Source organism: Patella vulgata, chromosome 3, assembly GCF_932274485.2.
Source record: "Patella vulgata chromosome 3, xgPatVulg1.2, whole genome shotgun sequence".
Classification (NCBI taxonomy): Eukaryota; Metazoa; Mollusca; class Gastropoda; family Patellidae; genus Patella; species Patella vulgata.
The window spans coordinates 27,018,129-27,041,042 of NC_065881.2; the positions used below are offsets into that span (position 1 = coordinate 27,018,129).

The 22,914-nt window shown below is 35.9% G+C and overlaps 1 protein-coding gene across 3 annotated transcripts in view; it reads left to right on the plus strand.

The window, feature by feature from the left end:
• Positions 1 to 13,782, plus strand: part of LOC126816897 (transport and Golgi organization protein 6 homolog) — a 146,182-nt gene extending 132,400 nt beyond the window's left edge. For all 3 annotated transcript variants that reach the window (XM_050543700.2, XM_050543702.2, XM_050543701.2), the window contains 2 exons: positions 4,222 to 4,335; positions 8,760 to 13,782. In XM_050543700.2, coding sequence (XP_050399657.1) covers positions 4,222 to 4,335; positions 8,760 to 8,942 — 297 coding nt within the window. In that variant the 3' untranslated portion in view covers positions 8,943 to 13,782. The remainder of the gene's footprint in view (positions 1 to 4,221; positions 4,336 to 8,759) is intronic.
• The last annotated feature ends 9,132 nt before the right edge of the window (positions 13,783 to 22,914 follow it).

The window sequence follows — 22,914 nt, forward strand, 5'->3', positions numbered from 1 at the left end:
AATTGGCCACGTGACCTTTCGCACGTACAGCATATTTCCGAGTTCCGACTATACACGGAAACTGATTTGTGCTACTTTATTATTTATATACTTATATACTTTGTTATTTTTATATATATATATATATGTGCTTACGAATAAAATAATTTAAAACCCATTTGTAAGTACTTGTAGTTTTTACTAATTTATAACTTCCGTTTAGTTGGATGAAAGCAAAAGTAGGAATATGCAATGCAAGTTGCTTAAATAATAATATGACTATAATGTCGAGATTATAGCGATGTATGAATACAAGTATGCAATTACAAACGTCTTGTTTATTCAGAGTTTCAGCTATTATTATCCGGAACATGTTATGCAATTAGTGCATTATGCAATTACTGTCTTGAATAGAGTATGCATAAACTAACATGTTTGTTGTTGAAAAGATGACTAATCCATTAGGCCTAACCGTGGCAGGTCCATTTCAAAATGGATTAAGAACCCTGGTATGAACACTATTAATATGTATCCTCACACACTATATAGTGTTTTTGTCCCCCGCCTTTCGAAGAAAGCAGGGGACTATTAAAATGGGTCCGTCTGTCTGTCTGTCTGTCTGTCTGTCTGTCTGTCTGTCTGTCTGTCTGTCTGTCTGTCTGTCTGTCTGTCTGTCTGTCTGTCTGTCTGTCTGTCTGTCCGTCCGTCCGTCCGTCCGTCCGTCCGTCCGTCCGTCCGTCCGTCCGTCACACTTTTTGGGACACAATAACTCTCTTCCTAATTGAGCTAGAATGTTCAAACTTGGTGTATGTGTTTATTAGGTCAATGCCTTGATGGAGTTCGAAGATGAGCATTTTCCGCTTAGGGTAAGCAGAGATAAGCAATTTGATTGGTTGATGCTTTGGGACACGATAACTCTCTTCCTAATTGGGCTAGAATGTTCAAACTTGGTGTATGTGTTGATTAGGTCAATGCCTTGATGGAGTTCGAAGATGAGCATTTTCCGCTTAGGGTAAGCAGAGATAAGCAATTTGATTGGTTGATGCTTTGGGACACGATAACTTTTAATTGAGCTAGAATGTTCAAACTTGGTGTATGTGTTTATTAGGTCAATGCCTTGATGGAGTTCGAAGATGAGCATTTTCCGCTTAGGGTAAGCAGAGATAAGCAATTTGATTGGTTGATACTTTGGGGCACGATAACTCTCTTCCTAATTGAGCTAGAATGTTCAAACTTGGTGTATGTGTTGATTAGGTCAATGCCTTGATGGAGTTCGAAGATGAGCATTTTCTGCTTAGGGTAAGCAGAGATAAGCAATTTGATTGGTTGATGCTTTGGGACACGATAAATTTAGTTCTAATTAAGTGAGATTGATGAAACTTGGTGTATAGATTTATTATATGAATAGCTTAACTAAGTTCGATAATGAACATTTTTTGCTGAGGGTAAGCAGAGTGATAAGCAATTTGATTGGTAGAAACTTTGGAACACAATAACTCTCCTTCTAATTGAGGTAGAATGTTCAAACTTGGCATAGGTGTCTATTAGGTGAATGTTTAAACTTGATGTATATGTAGATGTTCATTAGGTGAATGTCTTGACTGAGTTCAATAATTAACATTTCGAGCTGAAGCTAAGCAGAGCTAATCGATTTCATTTGTCGATGGTTTGGGACAAGATAATCTTGATTCTATCTGATAGAGAGTGATGAAACTTAGTGAAAAAAATAAATGTGCGATTAATTAATATGTGTCATCTATTTATTTTGCAATTTCGGCGGGGGACATCAGCCTCACTGTTGGCTTGTCTATTCACAGGCATTACGATTTTTGACAATATGTAACGAATAAAATCTCTTTACTTTAAATGCACTACCAAAGGCGGTACACTATTACGCATTTTGAAAGAAATTTCAAAACTTACATTTCTTCAACATACCAAGTTTGACATTTCTTATAAGTATATAACCGACTACATATTGGATAATGATCCAATTTAAATTATTTTTATACGCCCACATTTTCATGTGGACGTATATTGTCGTCGCCCCTGTCTGTCTGTCCGTCCACAATTGTTTGTGAACAGTCTACAGGTCACAATTTTTATCCGATTTCAATGAAACTTGAAATGTAGGTTTATCACCCTAAGATCTTGGTTCCTTTCGATATTGGCATGTAACAGACTGTAACTTCATGGATTATGGCCCCTGATTGTACAAAAAATCATGTGGACGTATATTGTTGTCGCCCCTGTCCGTCCGGGCGTCCGTCCATCCACAATTTGTTTGTGGACACTCTACAGGACGCAATTCTTATCCTATTTTGACGAAACTTGAAATATAGGTTTATCTCCAAAAGATCTCGGCTGCTTTTGATATTGGCATGTATTGGATCGAAACTTCCTGAATTATGGCCCCTGATTGTACGAAAAATCGCGTTTTTAGCTTGTGGACCCTATAGAGGTCCTAATTTTTATCCGATTTAAAAAAATGTATTATTATATCACCGTTACACCCTAAGGATGGCTGAGTTCGAATTTCGTGAAAATCGACCCAAAACTGACAGACAAAATGGCCGCCCTTCGTTCTCAAATAGTGTAAAAATATGGTATATCAAGGTTGTGGACCCTATAGAGGTCACAATTTTAATCCGATTTTGTTGAAACTTGAAATGTAAGTTAGTTTAAAACCCAAAGATCTCGGTCCCTTTTGATATTCGTGCATATCGGACCGTAACTTCCTGAATTATGGCCCCTGATTGTACGAAAAATCGCGTTTTTAGCTTGTGGACCCGTTAAGAGGTCATAAGTTTTATCAGATTTAAAAAAAACGTATTATTATATCACTGTTACATCCTAAGGACGGCTGAGTTCGAATTTCGTGAAAATCGGCCTAAAATTGACAGACAAAATGGCCACTGTTCGTTTTCAAATAGCGTAAAAAATATGGTATATCAAGGTTGTGGACCCTATAGAGGTCACAATTTTTATCCGATTTTGTTGAAACTTGAAATGTAAGTTTATAACCCAAAGATCTCGGTTCCTTTCGATATTCGCGCATATCATACCATAACTTCCTGAATTATGGCTCCTGATTGTACGAAAAATCGAGTTTTTAGCTTGTGGACCCTATAGAGGTCATAATTTTTATACAATTTAAAAAAACGTATTATTATATCACCGTTACACCTTCAGGACGAATGAATTCGAATTTCATGAAAATCGGCCCAAAATTGACAGACAACTTCATAACTTGAACAGCTAAATCCATGATATTAAATGTTTCGTATACTAAACGTTAGCATGGGACAGAACTTTATAAACCATAAAATGTATGATTCAATTATTGTTTTAATAAATCTACCTTGAATTTGTATAGATCAAGCGTCGGAAGACGGGGCGATTGCTAAGATTCACAATCCATGCCGAGATGTTATCATTCGCCAATATTGACTGTATTTTTCGTTACCGGTATATTTTTCCTGATTATTTACTTTGAGGGGAGTCAATTTAGACTTTGAGGCGAGCAATAAAAAGTATACCTGGACTGACATCTAGGCGTTTCCAGGAGAGCAAGAGCAATTGCGCTCCTTTTACGTGAAGGCCTCATATATCCAGAGTCTTCATCATTACAAACATTTGTCCATTCGATTCAATAGTAATGCTGTTATCTTACTGTGAAAATATTGGCTCCTGATACCAAATAATTAAGACACAGTGAGTGATTTGTAATGAGACACCTTGATGAACGTGGCAAGGCGTAAGTGAAATGTCAAACCGTACTTCCAATGTAAACTGGACTGACTAAGCACATGCAACTACCATTCAATTTGGACTGCTCAATGAACAAAACTGATTAGAAATTACAATAAAAGTTTTAAAAAATGAATTTAAATCAGTTTATATGGATTAATATGTGCTTTTTGATCCATTTTAAATTCCAAAGAATAGATATTTAGCTCCATAAAATTTATGTGATTCTGATCAATTTCGGACATTATCCCAAATGAGATAATGCAGACATAAATAAAAAAATTTATGTGATTCTGATCAATTTCGGACATTATCCCAAATGAGATAATGCAGACATAAATAAAAAAATTATTGTACTTCAAGGAGTAATGTCAAGCTTGCATAATAAAGAAACTAAATTGGACTTTTCCTATATGTGACGCAGGTAGGGGTATTAAACTAACTACCAGTTTCTAAAATCCTTATTAATGACAATATAATTGATTATTTTAGATATTGTCATGTTGTGGTAGTGTTTTAAAGTTTGATGAAGATGTTGAAGTCAGGAAAGCAGCTGCCTTAGTTTTTACACATTTACTCCAGGGTGTTGGAAAAGAGGCATTTAAGGTACATATTTGTATAACAGTTGGCTTGTGAATGCAATAGAGACTAGAGTTTTTATACTCACACATTTTCATGTGGACATATATTGTTGTTGTAAAAGCATGTAATACCAAGGTTGTGGATCGAGGTCACAACTTTTTCCAATTTCGACAAAACTTAAAATATAAGTTTATATCCCAAAGATCTTGGTTCCTTTCAATATTGGTAAGTATGGGATCATAACTTGTTTGTGGACACTCTACTACAGGTCACAATTTTTATCCGATTTTGACGAAACTTGAAATATAGGTATATCTCCCAAAAGATCTTGGTTCCTTTCGATATTGGCATGTATTGGACCATAACTTCATGGATTATGGTCCCTGTTTGTACGAAAAATCACGCATTCTACATAGCATGTTTCGCACAGCATCAACTTGCATATGCAAATGTAGGATATCATGTGACCTATTAACATATACGGAAACATGGCACACTATAAGCCAGAACACTATAAGCACACAATAAAAATTTACTCATGATTAAAGGGGGGGGGGGGGACTGTGCAATGTCCAAAAACGAAATTTCAGGTATCATGTTACATGTAAGTGAAAATCACATTCATTTCTGTTTGTAAATATGTAAATAGTTTTCTGATACAATCGTATTTTCATTATTTAAATCCAATAAATATCACACTATTAAAGGGGTATTCAAGTAAAAATACTGGTCTAAATACGAAATTCCAGATACCATGTTAAGTATCACTGATTGCTGTTTTCAAATATGCAAATAATTTTCTGGCACATTCATATTTGCTTAACTTTACAAAATAAGATTAAAGTTGAAGTGAAGGGGGTGGGGGGCTAAACTAAAATAAAGATACAGGGCTTAATCAAAAATTCTCTATGTCCATACTAAAAGATGTATAGTTATTCCTCTCTTTAAATATATTATTGATTTGTTGGGGACAATGCTTATATATTGTTGTTATACGCCCACATTTTCATGTGGACGTATATTGTCGTCGCCCCTGGACGTCCGTATACCCGGTCATCTGGATGTCCGTCCGTCCACAATTTGTTTGTGGACACTCTACAGGTCACAATTCTTATCCGATTTTGACGAAACTTGAAATATAGGTTTATCTCCAAAAGATCTCGGTTCCTTTCGATATTGGCATGTATCGGATCGAAACTTCATGGATTATGGCCCCTGTTTGTACGAAAAATCACGTTTTTAGCTTGTGGACACTATAGAGGTCACAATTTTTATCCGATTTTGTTCAAACTTGAAATCTAAGTTGATAATCCAAAGATCTCGGTTCCTTTCGATATTCGCGCATATTGGACCGTAACTTCCTGAATTATGGCCCCTGATTGTACCAAAAATCGCGTTTTTAGCTTGTGGACCCTATAGAGGTCATAATTTTTATCCGATTTAAAACCAGTGGCTGCCAGACAGGATACGCCCACATTTTCGAGAGATGGATAGAGAACAAGCTAAGAAGAAAGTGATTTTTCCTACAATCAAGGGCCATAATTCAGGAAATTACAATTCGATATGCGCAAAACGCGATTTTTCGTACAATCAGGGGCCTTAATTTTTATCCGATTTTGTTGAAACTTGAAATGTAAGTTTATAACCCAACGATCTCGGTTCCTTTCGATATTCGCGCATATCGGACCTTAACTTCCTGAATTATGGCCCCTGATTGTATGAAAAATCGCGTTTTTAGCTTGTGGACCCTATAGAGGTCATAATTTTTATCCGATTTAAAAAAAACTACTATTATATTACCGTTACACCCTAAGGACGAATGAGTTCGAATTTCATGAAAATCGGCCCAAAATTGACAGACAAAATGGCCGCCGTTCGTTCTCAAATAGCGTAAAAATATGGTATATCAAGGTTGTGGACCCTATAGAGGTCACAATTTTTATACGCCCACATTTTCATGTGGACGTATTATGCCGTCGCCCCTGTCCGTCCGTCCACAATTGTTTGTGGACTCTCTACAGGTCACAATTCTTTTCCGATTTTGACGAAACTTGAAATATAGGTTTATCCCCAAAAGATCTCGGCTGCTTTCGATATTGGCATGTATCGGATCGAAACTTCATGGATTATGGCCCCCTGATTGTACGAAAAATCACATTTTTAGCTTGTGGACCCTATAGAGGTCACAATTTTTATCCGATTTTTTTGAAACTTGAAATATAAGTTTATAACCCAAAGATCTCAGTTCCTGTCGATATTCGCGCATATCGGACCGTAACTTCCTGAATTATGGCCCCTGATTGTACGAAAAATTGCGTTTTTAGCTTGTGGACCCTATTTTGTTGAAACTTGAAATGTAAGTTTATAACACAAAGATCTCGGTTCCTTTCGATATTTGCACATATGGAATTGTAATTTCCTGAATTATGGCCCTTGATTGTAGGAAAAATCACTTTCTTTATAGCTTGTTCTATATCCATCTCTCGAAAATGTGGGCGTATCCTGCCTGGTAGCCGCTGGTTATCTGATTTTGTTGAAACTTGAAATGTAAGTTTATAACCCAAAGATCTCAGTTCCGTTCGATATTCGCACATATCGGATCGTAACTTCCTGAATTATGGTACCTGATTGTACTAATAATTGTGTTTTTAGCTTGTGGACCCTATAGAGGTCATAGTTTTTATCCGATTTAAAAAAAAGTTTTAGTATATCACCGTTATGGTTGAGTTCGAATTTCCTGAAAATCGGTCCTTAGAGGTCATAATTTTTATCCGATTTAAAAAAACGTTTTAGTATATCACGGTTAAACCCCAAGGATGGTTGAGTTGGAATTTCGTGAAAATCGGCCCAAAACTGACAGACAAAATGGCCGCCCCTCGTACTCAAATAGCATAAAAATATGGTATATCAATGTTGTGGACCCTCTAGAGGTCACAATTTTATTCTGATTTTGACGAGACTTGATACCTTTCGATATTCGCAGATATCGGACCGTAACTTCCTGAATTATGGTCCCTGATTGTACGAAAAACCGCGTCTTTAGATTGTGGACAATATAGGGGTCATAATTTTTATCCGATTTAAAAAAAACGTTCAAATATATCACTGTTACACCGTAATTTTGGTTTGAGTTCGAATTTTGTGTAAATTGGGCCAAAACTGCTGGACAAAATGGCCGCCCCTCATACGCATGTATAGCATCTGGTATATCAAGCTTGTGGACCCTCTATGGGTTACAATTTTGATCTGATCTTGAAGAGAGTTGAAATACATGTTTATAACCCAAAGATCTTGGTTCCTTTCTATATTCGCGCGTATCGGATCGTAAATTATGGCCCTTGAATGTAAAAAATATCACGTTTTTAGCTTGCCATCCATGTAGAGGTCACAATTTTTATCCGATTTTAAAAAAACATGTGAATACATCACCATTACACACTAAGATCTTGGTTACTTTTGATAATCGCGTATATCCGAACGTAACTTTCTGGATTATGCTCCTGATTGTTCGATAAATCGCATTTTTAGCTTGCGGATTCTCTAGAGGTCACAAATTTTTGTCCGATTTTAAAAACCATTTAAATATTTCACCATTCCACCATAATGAAGGTTGAATTCGAATTTCGGGATAATCGAAATGAAACTGCCCGACAAAATGACCCCTCTTGTACGCAAATTGTGTAAAAGTATGCAATATGAAAGTTGTAGAGTGGACCCTCTAGAGGTCACAATTTTTATCATATTCTGATGAAACTTAAAACATATCTTTATATCCCAAAGATCTAAGTCCTGCCTGGCAGCCGCTGGTTTGTACAATCAGGGTCCATAATGCAGAAAGTTATGGCCTGAAATGCGCAAATATCCAAAGGGACTGAGATTTTTGGAATATAAAGATATGTTTTACTTTAGGTTTCATCAAAATCACATAAAAATTGTGACCTCTAGAGGGTCCATAACCTTTGTATTACATACTTATACACAATTTGCGTACAAAGATCGGCCATTTTGTCAGGCAGTTTCATTTCTATTATCCCGAAATTATTCAACCATCATTATGGTGGAATGGAGATATATCTAAATGTTTTTTAAAATCGGAAAAAAAAATTGTGACCTCCAGAGAATCCACATGCTAAAAATGCAATTTTTCGACCAATCAGGGGCCATATCTGATTTTGATGAAACTTTAAATATATGTCTATAACCCAAAGATCTGGGTTCCTCTCGGTACTTGCGCTTATCGAACCATATCTTCCTGGATTATGGCGCCTGATTGTACGAAAATATAGTTGGAAGCTTGTGAAGCATTGGGGTCATGAGAGGACGAACCCTATGAATATCTAACGTTCTAAAATTTGGTCAACATCTATGCTTTCCTTTTAGATAAGCTGCTGTCGAGACATTGCTGCTAGTGGCTATCTTCATTGAATTCATTCTTCTCTTTTTGACAGATATTGGATTCTGGTTTAAAAGATGTCTATCGTTTATTGAAAACAGTTAACATGGTTGAGACTGATCCAGTTGTTATAGATCATGTTACTCTAGCTTTAAATGAACTAGATGATATAATGAGAGAAGCTCTATTTCCTAAACAAGTTCTATCTAAAATGGTTAGAGTTTTAAGTGTTGACTAACTAAATCAAGTTGTAATACACATGGAAATATCTTAAATTGTTATGAAATATTTTTTTAGAGTTTGCAGTGTTTGCACTCACTATTTCAAAGATCGCATGAATAATTCCCACATCCTATATGTCTGTCATCCTGGCATAGTCGCAATCCAACCTCTAATTTTTGCTACATCTGATGCAGTATTGCTTTATCTGGTCCTTTGATAGAGTGGTTCATACTCAATTTTTTTAACAACAAACACACACTATTTCGGGATTATTTTAACATTATATGATAAGACTTACCATAAAAACTTCATTTATCAACAATGGAAGTCTGACAACATTTGATTTTTGAGGATATAACCATTTGCAAATATGTTATAAATGCCTCAAAATCTACCCGTCTTCCATAATCAAGGCAGATAACTCTTAGTGAGGATAAGAGTTATGTCCCTTGGTCGCGGTAAAAATGGTACGGATGCCCCTGAAACGAAAATTTCATTATCGCAGTCGGAAAACATTGTTTATTTCCTGGCTGCGAAGTAACGGAATACACTCTATGAGACGATTGAATTGAGTTGTTTTAACAATATATCCACGCCTTCACATGTCTTAATATTAACTGTTTATAATGCTACAGTGAAAATTAAAATACACGTTTAGCTGGATATGAAACCGTCGACGTTTGAATTGCTTAAAGATTAGCCAAACATATGTATTAAAAAGAACAGTGCTTTCATTTCTGTATACCCACAGCCACTGGGTCTGTTTAAAATCGCATGTTATATACAGACGGAGCGAGAGAGAGAGACGTCTATAAATCTAATAATATAACACTTTAATGTTAATCCCAAAGATAAATAAATATATTGGGCAGCATGATATTTGTTATGAAAAATAAATTGTCAGATAAAGTACGAGGAAAATAAAATGGCATGTAATGCGGATAGTGAGGGATAAAGACCTCTATAAATCTTATAATTTAACACTTTATTTTTTGTCCCACAGATAAATAAATATATCGAGATTCAGGGAGATTTGAATTCGAATTTGGTATAGTGGGGAGGGGTAAATGCAACATAAAAGATAATATATTAACAACAAATTCAAAATTAGGACCACGTTCTCTCTTGTGGTATGCTAGCATTTACACACGAATATTTATGCCGTTATCTGTTCTATTTCGTACAAAGCGCTCAATAACATTTACCAAAACACATTTCATCGTGACCAACGCCCCCTGAATGAATATGTCTGTATGTTAGAGCTGCATATGCTACCGAATGTTGTCTTTTGCAACATCATTAAATCATATACATGTACTTAAACAGTATAACCATATATCTGTCTGTTCAGATATTTTTTATAACAATCAATGTTATCATGTCAGCTATTATACCACAGAAATACAAGTTTCCCAAAGAAGATTTAAGTTGAAATTAAATTAATCTATTAATTGTGTTCTCCTGTACACACAACCTATTTAAATTTAAGTTTCTAAATCTGTTACCTAATTGTCACCCGATAACACGATCTATATTTAAATGTAATACTTAAGTTGATAATATCCTCTTCTTTGTCAAACAAAAAATTGTAAAATTTAATTAACAAATATTATTCTTGACTATATAGTTCCTGGAACAAAAGGATTTACTACAAACCAATAAATAAAAAAGATGATCGTTGAAAACGCCAGTTGATAATATCCTCTTCTTTATCAAACAATAAAATGTAAAATTAAATTAACAAACATTGTTCACAATATTTCCTGGAACAAAAGGATTTACAACAAATTATTAAATTAATAAATATGCACAGTTAAAATGAACCAGAAAACAACCGAAACTGTAAATAGAAGGTATTAAATGATTAAAACGTATTCACTTTGTCAGAATGTCTGTCTGCTGGGGCATCTGGAATGAAGAATAAAATGGACATAGAAATAAAAAAATATCAATTAACTGCATTTCATAACCGCTAAGAAAGAGGCATTGTAAACTTCTTCCGATTAAGTAGGGTGAGCCATACAAATATTTGTTTCTAAATTTGCCTTTAAATTTGGAACAGAACGTTCCTTACCCGCCGAAGAAAAATAAAAAAGTGATTTATCAGAAACTGGCTGATTCATGACGTATCTACGAAATCGGGGCTGTGCTTTCAATGCCTCTTTTGTTTCCCCGACTGACGAAAACTTTGAAAGCCCATCATCCATTCCTTCTTTATTTATCCAAAGTCCCATCCCAGCAATTTCTGCTGTTAGGCGCTCTTTTTTCCTAATCTCAAGTTGTCCCCTTTCTTTTAATTTATCCCTTTTCGCCAAAAGAACCTCTAACCGTTTTCTCTCAATCTCTTCGCGCCTTTGTCTAAATTTAGAAAGTTGGTTTTTCGTTATAATTCGAGCATCCATTATGACCAAATTACATCTATCAGGAGAAAGAGTTTTAAGCCATTCGTTAGATTTATTCATTTTATATAAAATGGATGCTTCCTTGCCAAAAGTATTAGACGAGGGCGCGATCCTCATTAATCTATCGAGATGACTGAACACGGTTTCCGGCAATTTGTTGTGAGGCATGGCAGAACCCGAACATGAAGGATTAAAGTCATCTCGATACTCAAGTAAAATATTTGAAATGTACTTTTTAAACACGACAAAGAGGATTTTAAAAAAATGGATGAGGTTGAATTAATATCAGAATTAAAATCTAATTTTTTTAAGTGATCAAGGACTGGATCGTTTTCAATTTTAATCAGAGATTCAAATGGGTGTGATTTACCTTCTGCAAAGTCATGTAAATTTGCTGTTTCAAAAAAATCATGTAATTTTTTTATAAATATGTTTCATATCAAGAGCATTAAGAGTGTGTTTGCGAGAGAATCATGCAAAATTGAAAAATAACGGCACAAGTGGGGTCTGGCGATTTTGACCAAACTTTGCAGTTTTTGTCATTGGGTACCCCATATACCCCACATGAAATATGAGGGTCACCAACCTTGTAGTTACGGAGAACCAGCTATGGCCATTTTAGAGTTTAAACACATCTTTTTTGTGACAAAAAAATCCCTAAATTCAAATATTTCCCATAAATTGCCTATTGAATTTTTATTTTTTAAATTATTTTTTTTATGAATGATCTTGTCTACTACTTCAATATATATGACTATTAAATTTTTCCGAAACCATTTGACGCCATGAGGAATTTATTTTGAGACGTAGTTTTTGCTATATGCTAAAACATATAAATTTCATGATGCTATATCTCACCCACTGCGGGGCCGAGGACAATTATATTAATAATGGAAGTTGAGGACTACTAATACTATTATTTAGTTTTGAGAAAATGACTGGCACGGATTTCTTTCATATTAAATTTGATGGTTGAAGAAAATGACTTCATTTCTGACATTATTTTTCCAATAAAATCATTCATTGCCTGAATTATTAGGCCTGATAATGCCCCATGCAACCGTCTTCCAGTAACCCTATGTAGGACCGGTACAGATAATTCAGGAGTTCCACAAGGATCAGTCCTTGGCCCTATCCTTTCTGTAATGTATACTAAGAATTTAGGACATCTAATCGATAATTGGGTTTCTAGGACGACATACTTATGCAGGTGACACACAGCTGATTGCAAATTACTCCTTTTCAAAAACTGTTTCATCCCCTAATTATTCTGAAATCAAATTGTGTTGACGTGGCATTAAAGATAGGATGACAAGGAATATGTTGAAATTAAATGTAATTGAATAAGTAAATCAGAATGTATTTTATTTGGCCCAAATATACATCTGAAAAATACAAGTCCAAATGATATGGTTGTACAAGATGCAATACTTGTACCATGAAACACTGTGAAGAACTTAGGATGGGATTCAATTTAAGCATGGACAGTCACATTAGTGAAATTTGTCGACAATGTTATCTTCAGTCCAGGAACATTGGCCATATAAGACAATTGATTAGCTACTGTAACAGCTTGTTAGTAGAAACATCTAGTGCCAATATTAAAAAAAATCTAGTGCCAATATTAAAAAAAATCAACTTGTACAAAATACCGCAGCTCGAATTGTTACCAGATTATCAAAATTCTCTCATATTACTCCTGCTCTGAAACCACTCAATAAATGAAAGAATCATCTTCAAAAGTCTGCCTTTGACGTATCAGTGTGTGAATAGCTTAGCCAACGCTTATGCAAATACAAGTTCCCTCGCGTAAGCTCCGACCGGACACAGCTCCATCAGTTGTGTTACTCAAGGTGGAAATTAAAATCATTTGGATACGGATCGTTCTCGGTAAATCCGCCTAAACTGTGGACCAATCGTCCGGAGATCATTAAATCATCTCAAATTCTTTCTTGTTTGAAATCAAAACTTAAAACCCACCTTGTCATCAGGATTAAATAAATGAATTTCATTGTATGCGCAGTGAAAATGCCTCTGTGCATGGCATACGTGCGCTGTATAAACGAACATCATTATTATTATTTGCTAGGCCGAAGTTAGGTTTGTACTCCAGCATCCAAGATGACGGCTGAAATCAACTATTTATTTTCCCGTCTTTTTCCACAAATAAAATGAGGTTATCCGAAAGATACTACAATAGCATATTCCTGAAGCAATGGCCTGAGAAATATCTCTCTGGCCATTGCTGGATTGACTTCTGATACTTGATTTTTTAAGGAAGTGTGTCTATTCTGCAAAATGACAGTCTTTCATTTAATCTGGGTCTTCCAAAACCTTTCGTGAATCATGATGTAACGTTATGTAAACATGTTTGGAGCTCTGTTTGAACCCGAATGATATTGTTACGCAGTTGGTTATTAATCAGACTATTGACCAGTCATAATTTGCTTTAATTGCGGCGGGGGGTTGGATGGCTGAATGGTTAGCGTGCGCGCGCTGTATCATAAAGTCTGTCATTGAGTCGACTGGCGTGGTTTCGAATCCCCGGTTGTACGTGGCAAGGAGTAGGGTCGCCTGTCCAACCTCGTGGGTTTTCTCCGGGTCCTCCGGTTTCCTCCCACTGCTAAAGACCCCTACGCGCAAGCGAATTATGTAAATAAAATTAAACCATATGTTAGTCCCGAAATGACCTAGTTTGTGTCGAGTGGACGTTAAACCCCATTTCTCTCTCTCTCTCTTTAATTGCGGCAGTGTTGATTGGGAATAGGTCTAACCAAACGAAACACTGTGAGGGGTATGCTACAATAGTGACCTTGCGCGCATATACTATTTGTTTTATATTTTTGAAATATCGCTTGATTTGTTTTTCAAGTATAGACAGATTTGTATGACCACTATATGTTAGTATAAATTACACTATTTAGTTTTTACGATTTGCTGTTTAAAAATTCATCATCCTTCTACTACTAGTACTAGATCATGAGATTATTGCCGAATTAATAAAATGTTAAAAAATTAGTCCAGAGAGATTAATTGTATTTGCCAAGAACAATTCTTTTGGTATTTACAGTAAATTAAGCTTTTCAAACTTCAACGCTTAAAAATTTTTACGGTGTAATTGTGAGCTCGCTCAATTTTCATGATTAGATACTTAATGGAACTTGAACCCACGTTAATTTAGTTTCGAGTGCCTGTTACACAGTTCAGTGTATACATAAAGCAGTGCGTTTTCGTCATTTTTGGTGAAAATCGTTATTTTGGGGAGACAAATGGAGATTATTTACTACTAAACGAGTTGCGTGCCACCCAATTTTTTTCTTGATCTTAATACTACAGATCTTTGCCTTTTCAGTCAGCATTCCAAAAAAATTCTTATACCCGCAGTGGGTGAGATATAGATATAATAAAATAGCATACCTAAATTGAGCTATTTTGGTACCTTGAAGCACTAAATCCCTATACCAAAAACCTCTTGATGAAAGTCCATCAAACTGTACATATGTATACTCACTAATCATATCTGCTACCCAATAAAGTTTCATTAATCTACTCGCCGTGGTTTAGTTGTACCCCATAATTGAAAAATGGCCAGAAAATGATGATTTGGGGGGCTTTTTTTTGTCTAAAATGTCAAAAAATTTTCTACACTTTAAAAATGGTTTGATTGATCTAAAATTGTGGCAGTGGGGTTTGGAGGGGTTACCCATCATGCATAAACAAAATGGTGAAAATCAGTCACCCACCATGTGCCGCTCCCTGCATGATTCTCTCGCAAACACACTCTTAATACCGCTTTCTAATATGCACCACAGTGGAGCAGTTATTAGTTTATTTATGGCTACAGAATAATTAAATAAGATACTATGATTATGAAAGTAATTTACACCAAGTTACCGAAAAGTGTCTGGAAAATAAAGACTACCACTAAAAAGTTTGTTTCGGTTATTTTCCGGTCCCAAATAGTTCTGCATATTTAGAGCTAGCAAATATTTATTTCCTAAAGTAAATAGAGCGCCACGTAAACGAAGGTTGTAACGACCATATTAAAGAAAATCCCAAAGTGCTGTAATGAGTTTATCTTGCCACGCTCATGGATTAAAAAGTTAGAAATGAAACAAAGCTATTACAGCTAGCTCTGTACCGAAATCGCCAAAAAACCCAAAATCAAAAATTAAACCAAAGAGTTGTAATCGAAATTTTTGCTCACGTTCGCTATTAAATAAACACGAAAGTCGATGCGCGTAATGAGTGTATTTTTAATTGGTTTCATATACCAATACATGTTTGTATAATACCACGTGGAAAGCTATTTGTGACGTATATTTGCTGCGACCTCCAAAATCACGTGCGCATGACTAAACATTGCTCACTTCAGAAAATATCCCCGATGATGCAGTCAGGCAGAGACCTGTGCATGTTTATATAAGGACAAATAAGTGACCATTGAACCACTCTACCTTTGATAATCACCTTGACAAGAAGTTATGTTTTTATTTTATTTGCATCCAAAGGTCTCATTTGTTGACAATGACATTTCAACAGAACAGTAGACAATCATACATCTACCTCCCAACTGTATTGACCCAATCATAGAGAAGTAGTAATGGTATGTTAAAGATACAGTCCAAGGAAGTATTTATTGGGTTGTAATTTCCAATAAAAGTATGGTAATTTTGGTATCTACATTGAAAGTAGAGACACCCTGAAAAACACCCAAGACAAGAATGTGAGGGTAACCCTAAAGAGCAGCCTGACATAAGGAGAGCTTGTGTTAATCTAGTGGCTAAGATTTTTCAGAACATTTAGAGGATTTGGCTGGGGATAATCCAATGTCAAATCAAGTGAATGGATCAATGGTCCATTGTAAGTGTCAATTGTGCTGTAATGATTCAGGCTAATTCACTCAAAATGAAAACAAACTCGCAATAAAACAGAGAATGGCGATTCTTGACTGTGATAATCTGCCACTTGACGTCATAAGTAAAAACGTCAAAACATTAACAACAATAAGGGTGATAATCTGGATAGAATATCGGAAAAAGCTAAAATGATTAAAATATATGGAATGTAGAAACATCCAATCTTTCTAGAAAAATGCTGGATTCCCTGAAAAACACCCATGGTAGCGTTAGTGAGCGCTTGATGCATATGTTGATAAACTTGATGGTACAACAGTTTCTGAGTTAAAAACCACGGAAAAAGACTTGAGCAGTGGATAATCCAAGAATTTTTTGGGCTTCGATATTTATAATAAATAGTCAGCGATTAAAGACAACATTGTCTTCAGGGATGGGATTTCGCCCTTATATTCTGGACTTGTCTGGCGCTATTTTCCAAATGCCAAAAATTGTCCGACCAGGAATATGCCCAATCGGACTTCAAGACATGGTGAATGATATTCAAAATTCCAAAATTAATATAGTTTACTGAGTATATAACTACCACTCAATCCGATTATCGTTGATAATATGCTGGATTGATTAGGTAATTAAGTGATCAACGTATTTATCGTCTTGTACCGCCTATACACCTACCTTGATCAACTAGTTCTGTCTTAATCCTTTATCGGACAATTCATCAATCCAATCCTGGACAGAAGTCATTGCTTCTCCTTTGTCGGGATATGTATCAATCGAATAAGAGTGATTATAAACTTAATCTACGTGATTGACTCATGATTTCCCCATTGTCAGATGCTTTAATATCCTTGATGTCCAGAGATCATTAGGACCCAAGACGCGTTAGCGTCGCGGGTTCTTATGTAAAATCTCAGGACATGTCTATTGGACAATAACACCCCTCTAAATGCGAAACAGGAGGTGTTTATCGACATTGTAACATGCTATTTTTTAGAATTTTTAAAGAACTTATTTTATTGTGTAAACTTCAAAATTCGTCTTACTGCAAATCGGTTATAGTGACGTAAAAACCAAAGAAATTAATTTTGACGTAATGAAAACGTCGTGACATAGAGGGGTAACTGGCTGCTCATGTTAGATTTGGCTCGCTTATCGCCTGGTTGCTATAGAAGCCGTATGAATATAGACATACAAAAAAACCCATAAAATTCTCACTTCATTTTTTTAAAAGTAGTTTTTGAAACAAAATTTATGTTTCTGTAATAGATTTTTTTATATTTTGTTGTTTGTAGCTGTTACCTGACAAGGGGGTTGGCGTTTCAAGTTCATCTTCGGGCATATCTCCAAATATTTCATCTAATGTACCGAGATCAAAATTGCTTGTCTCCATTGTGGTTATCGCCATTAAAGTAGTACGCATAATATTAATACGCAGTGATTTTTCTAATTTAGAGGGGTGTTATTGTCCAATAGACAGTGTCTAATCAACCAATCAAAACGCAAGATTCACCCTTAAGCATGTTACAATTAGGAGATAAACACCTCCTGTTTCGCATTTAGAGGGGTGTTATTGTCCAATAGACATGTCCTGAGATCATTAGGCGTTTTTGTGAACCGATTAGATTAGACCGATTAGCTATTATACTCATTTGTGAACCAAGTTGATTATGCTAATCGTTACATTTGTGAGACGATTTAACTCAACTGATTAGGCAAATCGACCTAATCGTCCCAGGAGGTGTTTAGGCGATTAGATTTGACGTAACTATTCTACTGTATTTTGTATTATTGAAAAGTGTATTCTGTATTTTAACACCGTGGCATTGGTATTGTTGAGCAATGGAAATTGCAAATTGTAAAACTAAAATATGTATTTTGAACTACTGAACTATTTAATGAAAAAAAGACATACAGACTGAAAGCGTCAAAAGCTCTTAAAAACTGTCTAGATAAAGAAAACCTACAAAATAAAGCTTGTTCCACGATTTGTACCCGAAAAGCTGACGGATTTACATTAGGGATCAAACTAGTCGGATTCCGTTTGTTACATAATTGCCATCCGTCGGCTTTTCGGGTAGAAATCATGGAATAAGCTTTATTTTGTAGGTTTTGATGTTTGATTACAAAAAAACAATGTTGACATGTTTCTGAGTAGGTCTTCATAGTATGGGAGGCCATTATTTGAGGGTAGCCATTTTGTGATAATATTCCAACTTATTTTATTATTTTCACCTTATTTATAATGTTATCGACATATCAACTGTGATTTGGCAATGTATTAATATTGGCAGGGTTCATGACTATACTTCAGATTGTTTTCCATCATTTCAGTATGATATTTCCAAGATGGCGACCATTTTTGGCGGGAAAATCGGACGCTGTGCTGATTTCGATTAAGTAGTAGTGCTTGGTGTCAATACATATGTTTTCGGGGCCACAGATTCCATTCCTGACATTTACAACCTTGTAAAATGATCACATGTTCACATACTTAGCATATTACCAAGATGGCGGGCATTTTTGGCGGGAAAATAAGACGATGTGCTGATATTGATTAAGTAGTCGTCGTTGGTGTCAATATATATATTTTCAAGGGCACAGAATCCATTTCGGTCAGTAACAACTGTGTAAAATGATTATTTTGTACATTTACACTATGACGGCCATTTTTGGCGGGAAGATGGAACGATGTGCGGATATTGATTAAGTAGTCGTCTATGGTACCAGGATATATTTTTTGGGGAGCAGATTCCATTTTTGCCGTTTACAACTGTGTAAAATTATCACATGTTCACATATTTAGCATATTTCCAATATAGCTTTCATGTCGGGCGTCAAAATGGGACGATGTGGTGATTTTGATTACGTAGTCGCGTTTTTGTGTCAATATTTGTTTTTCGGGGGCGCAGATTCTATTTCTGCCATTTACAACTGCGTGAAATGGTGGTATGTTCACACATTCAGCATATTTTTGTTTGTGGCAGGACGTTTTCTAAACACATTACTGTAAAGGTTTCTGAATCCAATTCTGCTATGTATAAGCTTGTAGCATGTTCCTGGAAGCCTGTGCCGAGTTTACCCATTGATTATATTATCCAACAATGAAGTAGTTGAACTCCAGTGCAATATCATTCCACATATTCGTTCTACATTCATCTTGGATGTCAGTTGATACCATAATCTATGCTATGAGAGCTTCTTGGCAAGTATTTCATTTACAGCCACGTCCCCACCACTATCATCCACGTTGCTGCCAGGCTGGAACGAAGCTCCTGGCCATATGCTTGCTACGCTGTTACGACCTGTATGTATATATAGGGAAGATACTGAGCCTCGTCCGTCAGCTCCAGTCTCGCACCCAAAAGAGGAAACCTCAAGAAAACTATGAAATATGCTTGGTTATTGGTTGTTTTCTGCTTTGAAAGTGAATGAGGACGGGTGAGCATGGCACAGTCTCTATAGGCGTGGCGAGAGACCGCCTTACGCCTGGTAGGCAAATCACTGGAGTGTGGTGAGAAAGTATATCCCGGTCTGACTGGTAACCGCGAGATCATTGTGGGAACACTTTTCGCGCAGCCAGATCTTGGCCATGAGCGTAGAAAGATCTTGTAGTAAGCGCTTGGTGTGGTCGTTGCAGGCGTAAGCACGACACTGCCGCTATGCTCTTTTTGCCTTCATGCCAGGAATAGGCTTTACTTTCCCAGGAAAATCGATGATAAATAAATGCTAATAATGTGTTTAGAAAACGTTCCACCATCTTGGAAATATGCTAAATTGGTGAACATATGACCATTTTACGTAGTTGTATATGACAGAAATCGAATCTGCCTCCCCGAAAACATACATATTGTCACCAAAGACAACTACTTAATCGAAATCAACCCATCGTCCGATTTTCCCACCACAAGTGGCAGCAATATTGGAAATGAACTAAATATGTGAACATGGGATCATTTAACAAGGTTGTAAATGTCAGAAATTGCTTCTGCGCCCCCATAAACATATATATTGACACCAAACACTACCACTTAATCAAAATCTGCACATCGTCTCATTTTCCCGCCCAAAATGCCCGCCATCTTTGTAATATGCTAAGAATATGAACATGTGATCATTTTACAAGGTTGTAAATGTCAGAAATGGGATTTGTGACCCCGAAAACATATATATTGACACCAAACACTACTACTTAATCGAAATCAGCGCATCGACCGATTTTCCCGCTTAAAATGGGCGCTATCTTGGAAATATCATCATCAAATGATGGAAAACAATCTGAGATATAGTCATGAATGCTGCGAATATAAATACAAATCACAGTTGATATGTCGATAACATTAATATGTAACAGGCATTGCCTGAGTAGAGCAACGCTGATTATTGTTAAATATAAAACCTTCATAATTAATTTTCTCAAGTGATACAAAAAATGTTAAATAATTTAGTTTTTATTGAGATCTAATTTTTATACATTAATTTTGTTTTTAAAAAAAGAACAAAAAAGTGTGAGAATTATTTTCATTGACGTAAAAAATATGTGACGTCATTGATTAGATGCGTCATAGAAATAGTTCTATGAGGCGCGTAATCTCGCTTGGGCGAGATTTGGTGGATAGAATTATTTTTGTTAGTTACGTGATCTCGCTTGAGCGAGATTTGGTAAGTTGACATGCGCATTGCCTGTTTTGCCCAGTGTATCCGGTTCCGGTCTGAATTTTTTTTTAATCAACAGTCTGTGGGTGACATTTTCAATTACGGATAAAAATTGTGACCTCTATAGTGTCCACAAGCTAAAAACGTGATTTTTCGTACAATCAGGGGCCATAATCCGCGAAGTTACGGTCCGATACATGCCAATATCGAAAGGAACCGAGATCTTAGGGAGATAAACCTATAGTTCAAGTTTCGTTGAAATCGAATAAAAATTGTGACCTGTAGACTGTCCACAAACAATTGTGGGCGGACAGACAGGGGTGACGTGTCAGACAAAATGAAAAAAATATTGATAAGCTTAAAATTGCCGGCAATACTATATACCGGAAAACACCGAAAAACAACCGGAAAACACCATTTTATACTGAATACCGGAAAAACACTAAATACCGGAAAACACACTAAATACCAGAAAACACACTAAATACCGGAAAACACACTAAATACCGGCAAATACCCTAAATAGGTAACCGGGAGCCTGGTCCTCTGTGTGCCTGGTTTAGGGTTAGGGTTAGTTTCTGGTTTATAGCATAGCCCTTCTCCGGGTTACCTATTTAGGGTGATTCCCGGTATTTAGTGTGTTTTCCGGTATTTAGTGTTTTTCCGGAGTTTAATGTTCGACATTCAGTGTGGGCTACAAAGAAGATGTTTTGCCAAGACAGCGACGGGTTTTACATGTTTGCCAATAATTTTTTATTTCACCCAAACTAACATAGCCGGTTCCTTGCCATGCTTTCTGTCCTGCACTACTGACGAGAGAGAAATGGGTTTAACTTCCACTACTACTAATAATAATTGATTTATATAGCGCCAACAACTCAACTCAACGAGCTGCTCTCAGGCGCTTTACATAAGTATAACTAATATAAATATAAAATTACATCAATCACAACACATTAATCCATAAAAGAAAGACATAAACAAATAACGGAGAATATAATTTAGTACACATGGTAAATGTCTGACACAAACACAGCTAGAACCGTATTCAATCAGTTGTATATTTGATTAAAAAGTTCGGTTTTGAGATACCTTTTAAAACATAGAATTTGCGCTTTTGGTTTCGTTTGATATTGAATTCCATAACTTTGGAGCACCGATCGCGAAAGATCTATCACCGGAGTTGGTTAATGAAAAAGGCATAATTAAGAGGTTGTCTTGGTGTGATCGAAGGGTTATGCTATGTTTATTGGTGTTTAGAAGGTTTCTAACGTATTGAGGTGAAGAATCGTCATTTAGAGTAGAATACGTAATAGACAGTATTTTAAAATTGATACGTTGACGGACTGGAAGCCAATGAAGATCTTTTAGAATTGGTATCATATGTTCATTTGGTTTCGTCTTGGTTATGATCCGGGCTGCTTTATTTTGAAGTTTCTGAAGTCGTTTGATGTAATGTATGAAATCAACAAGGGTTCAGGAAATATTGTATGTAACACATAAATTCTAAATAACAGATAAATTAAAAGATGTGTTTCATACTGTATGTTTGGGACCACATGGACAATTGGTTATGGAGAAGGTGATAACTTTTGTACAAGGATTGCGCCTGGGGGTGAAACTTTTGAATATTATTGTACTTTGTCGCTCAATTGATGCAAAACAGCAGGCTCCAGTTTTTTTAATTGGGATCTCACTGAGCCAATCCGACTCAAAGAAATTATCAAAGTTTCAGGGAATAGTGATTTCGTATATTAAGGAGATAGGCTATTTGTCTCTGTATGGTTACTGTTTTTATCAAAAATACTGATGGTCAGCTCTTGACATCAGAAAAAGATGAATAACGCACATATCTTTATGTGTAGGGACTTTGGGGTCCGAATCCGAACTTATTCTGCCCCGTCTTTTAGATTTACTCCCTGTAATGTAAGAAATTAACAAAGTTTCAGGCAATGTCCAGTCCATCATCGAACCTGAAACTGTAGCAGTCGAATTTTGTAGGGATGGGGAAATAACAATATACCAATAGATGATCGAAGTATTGCTACAATCCATAAGATAGAAAGAATATATA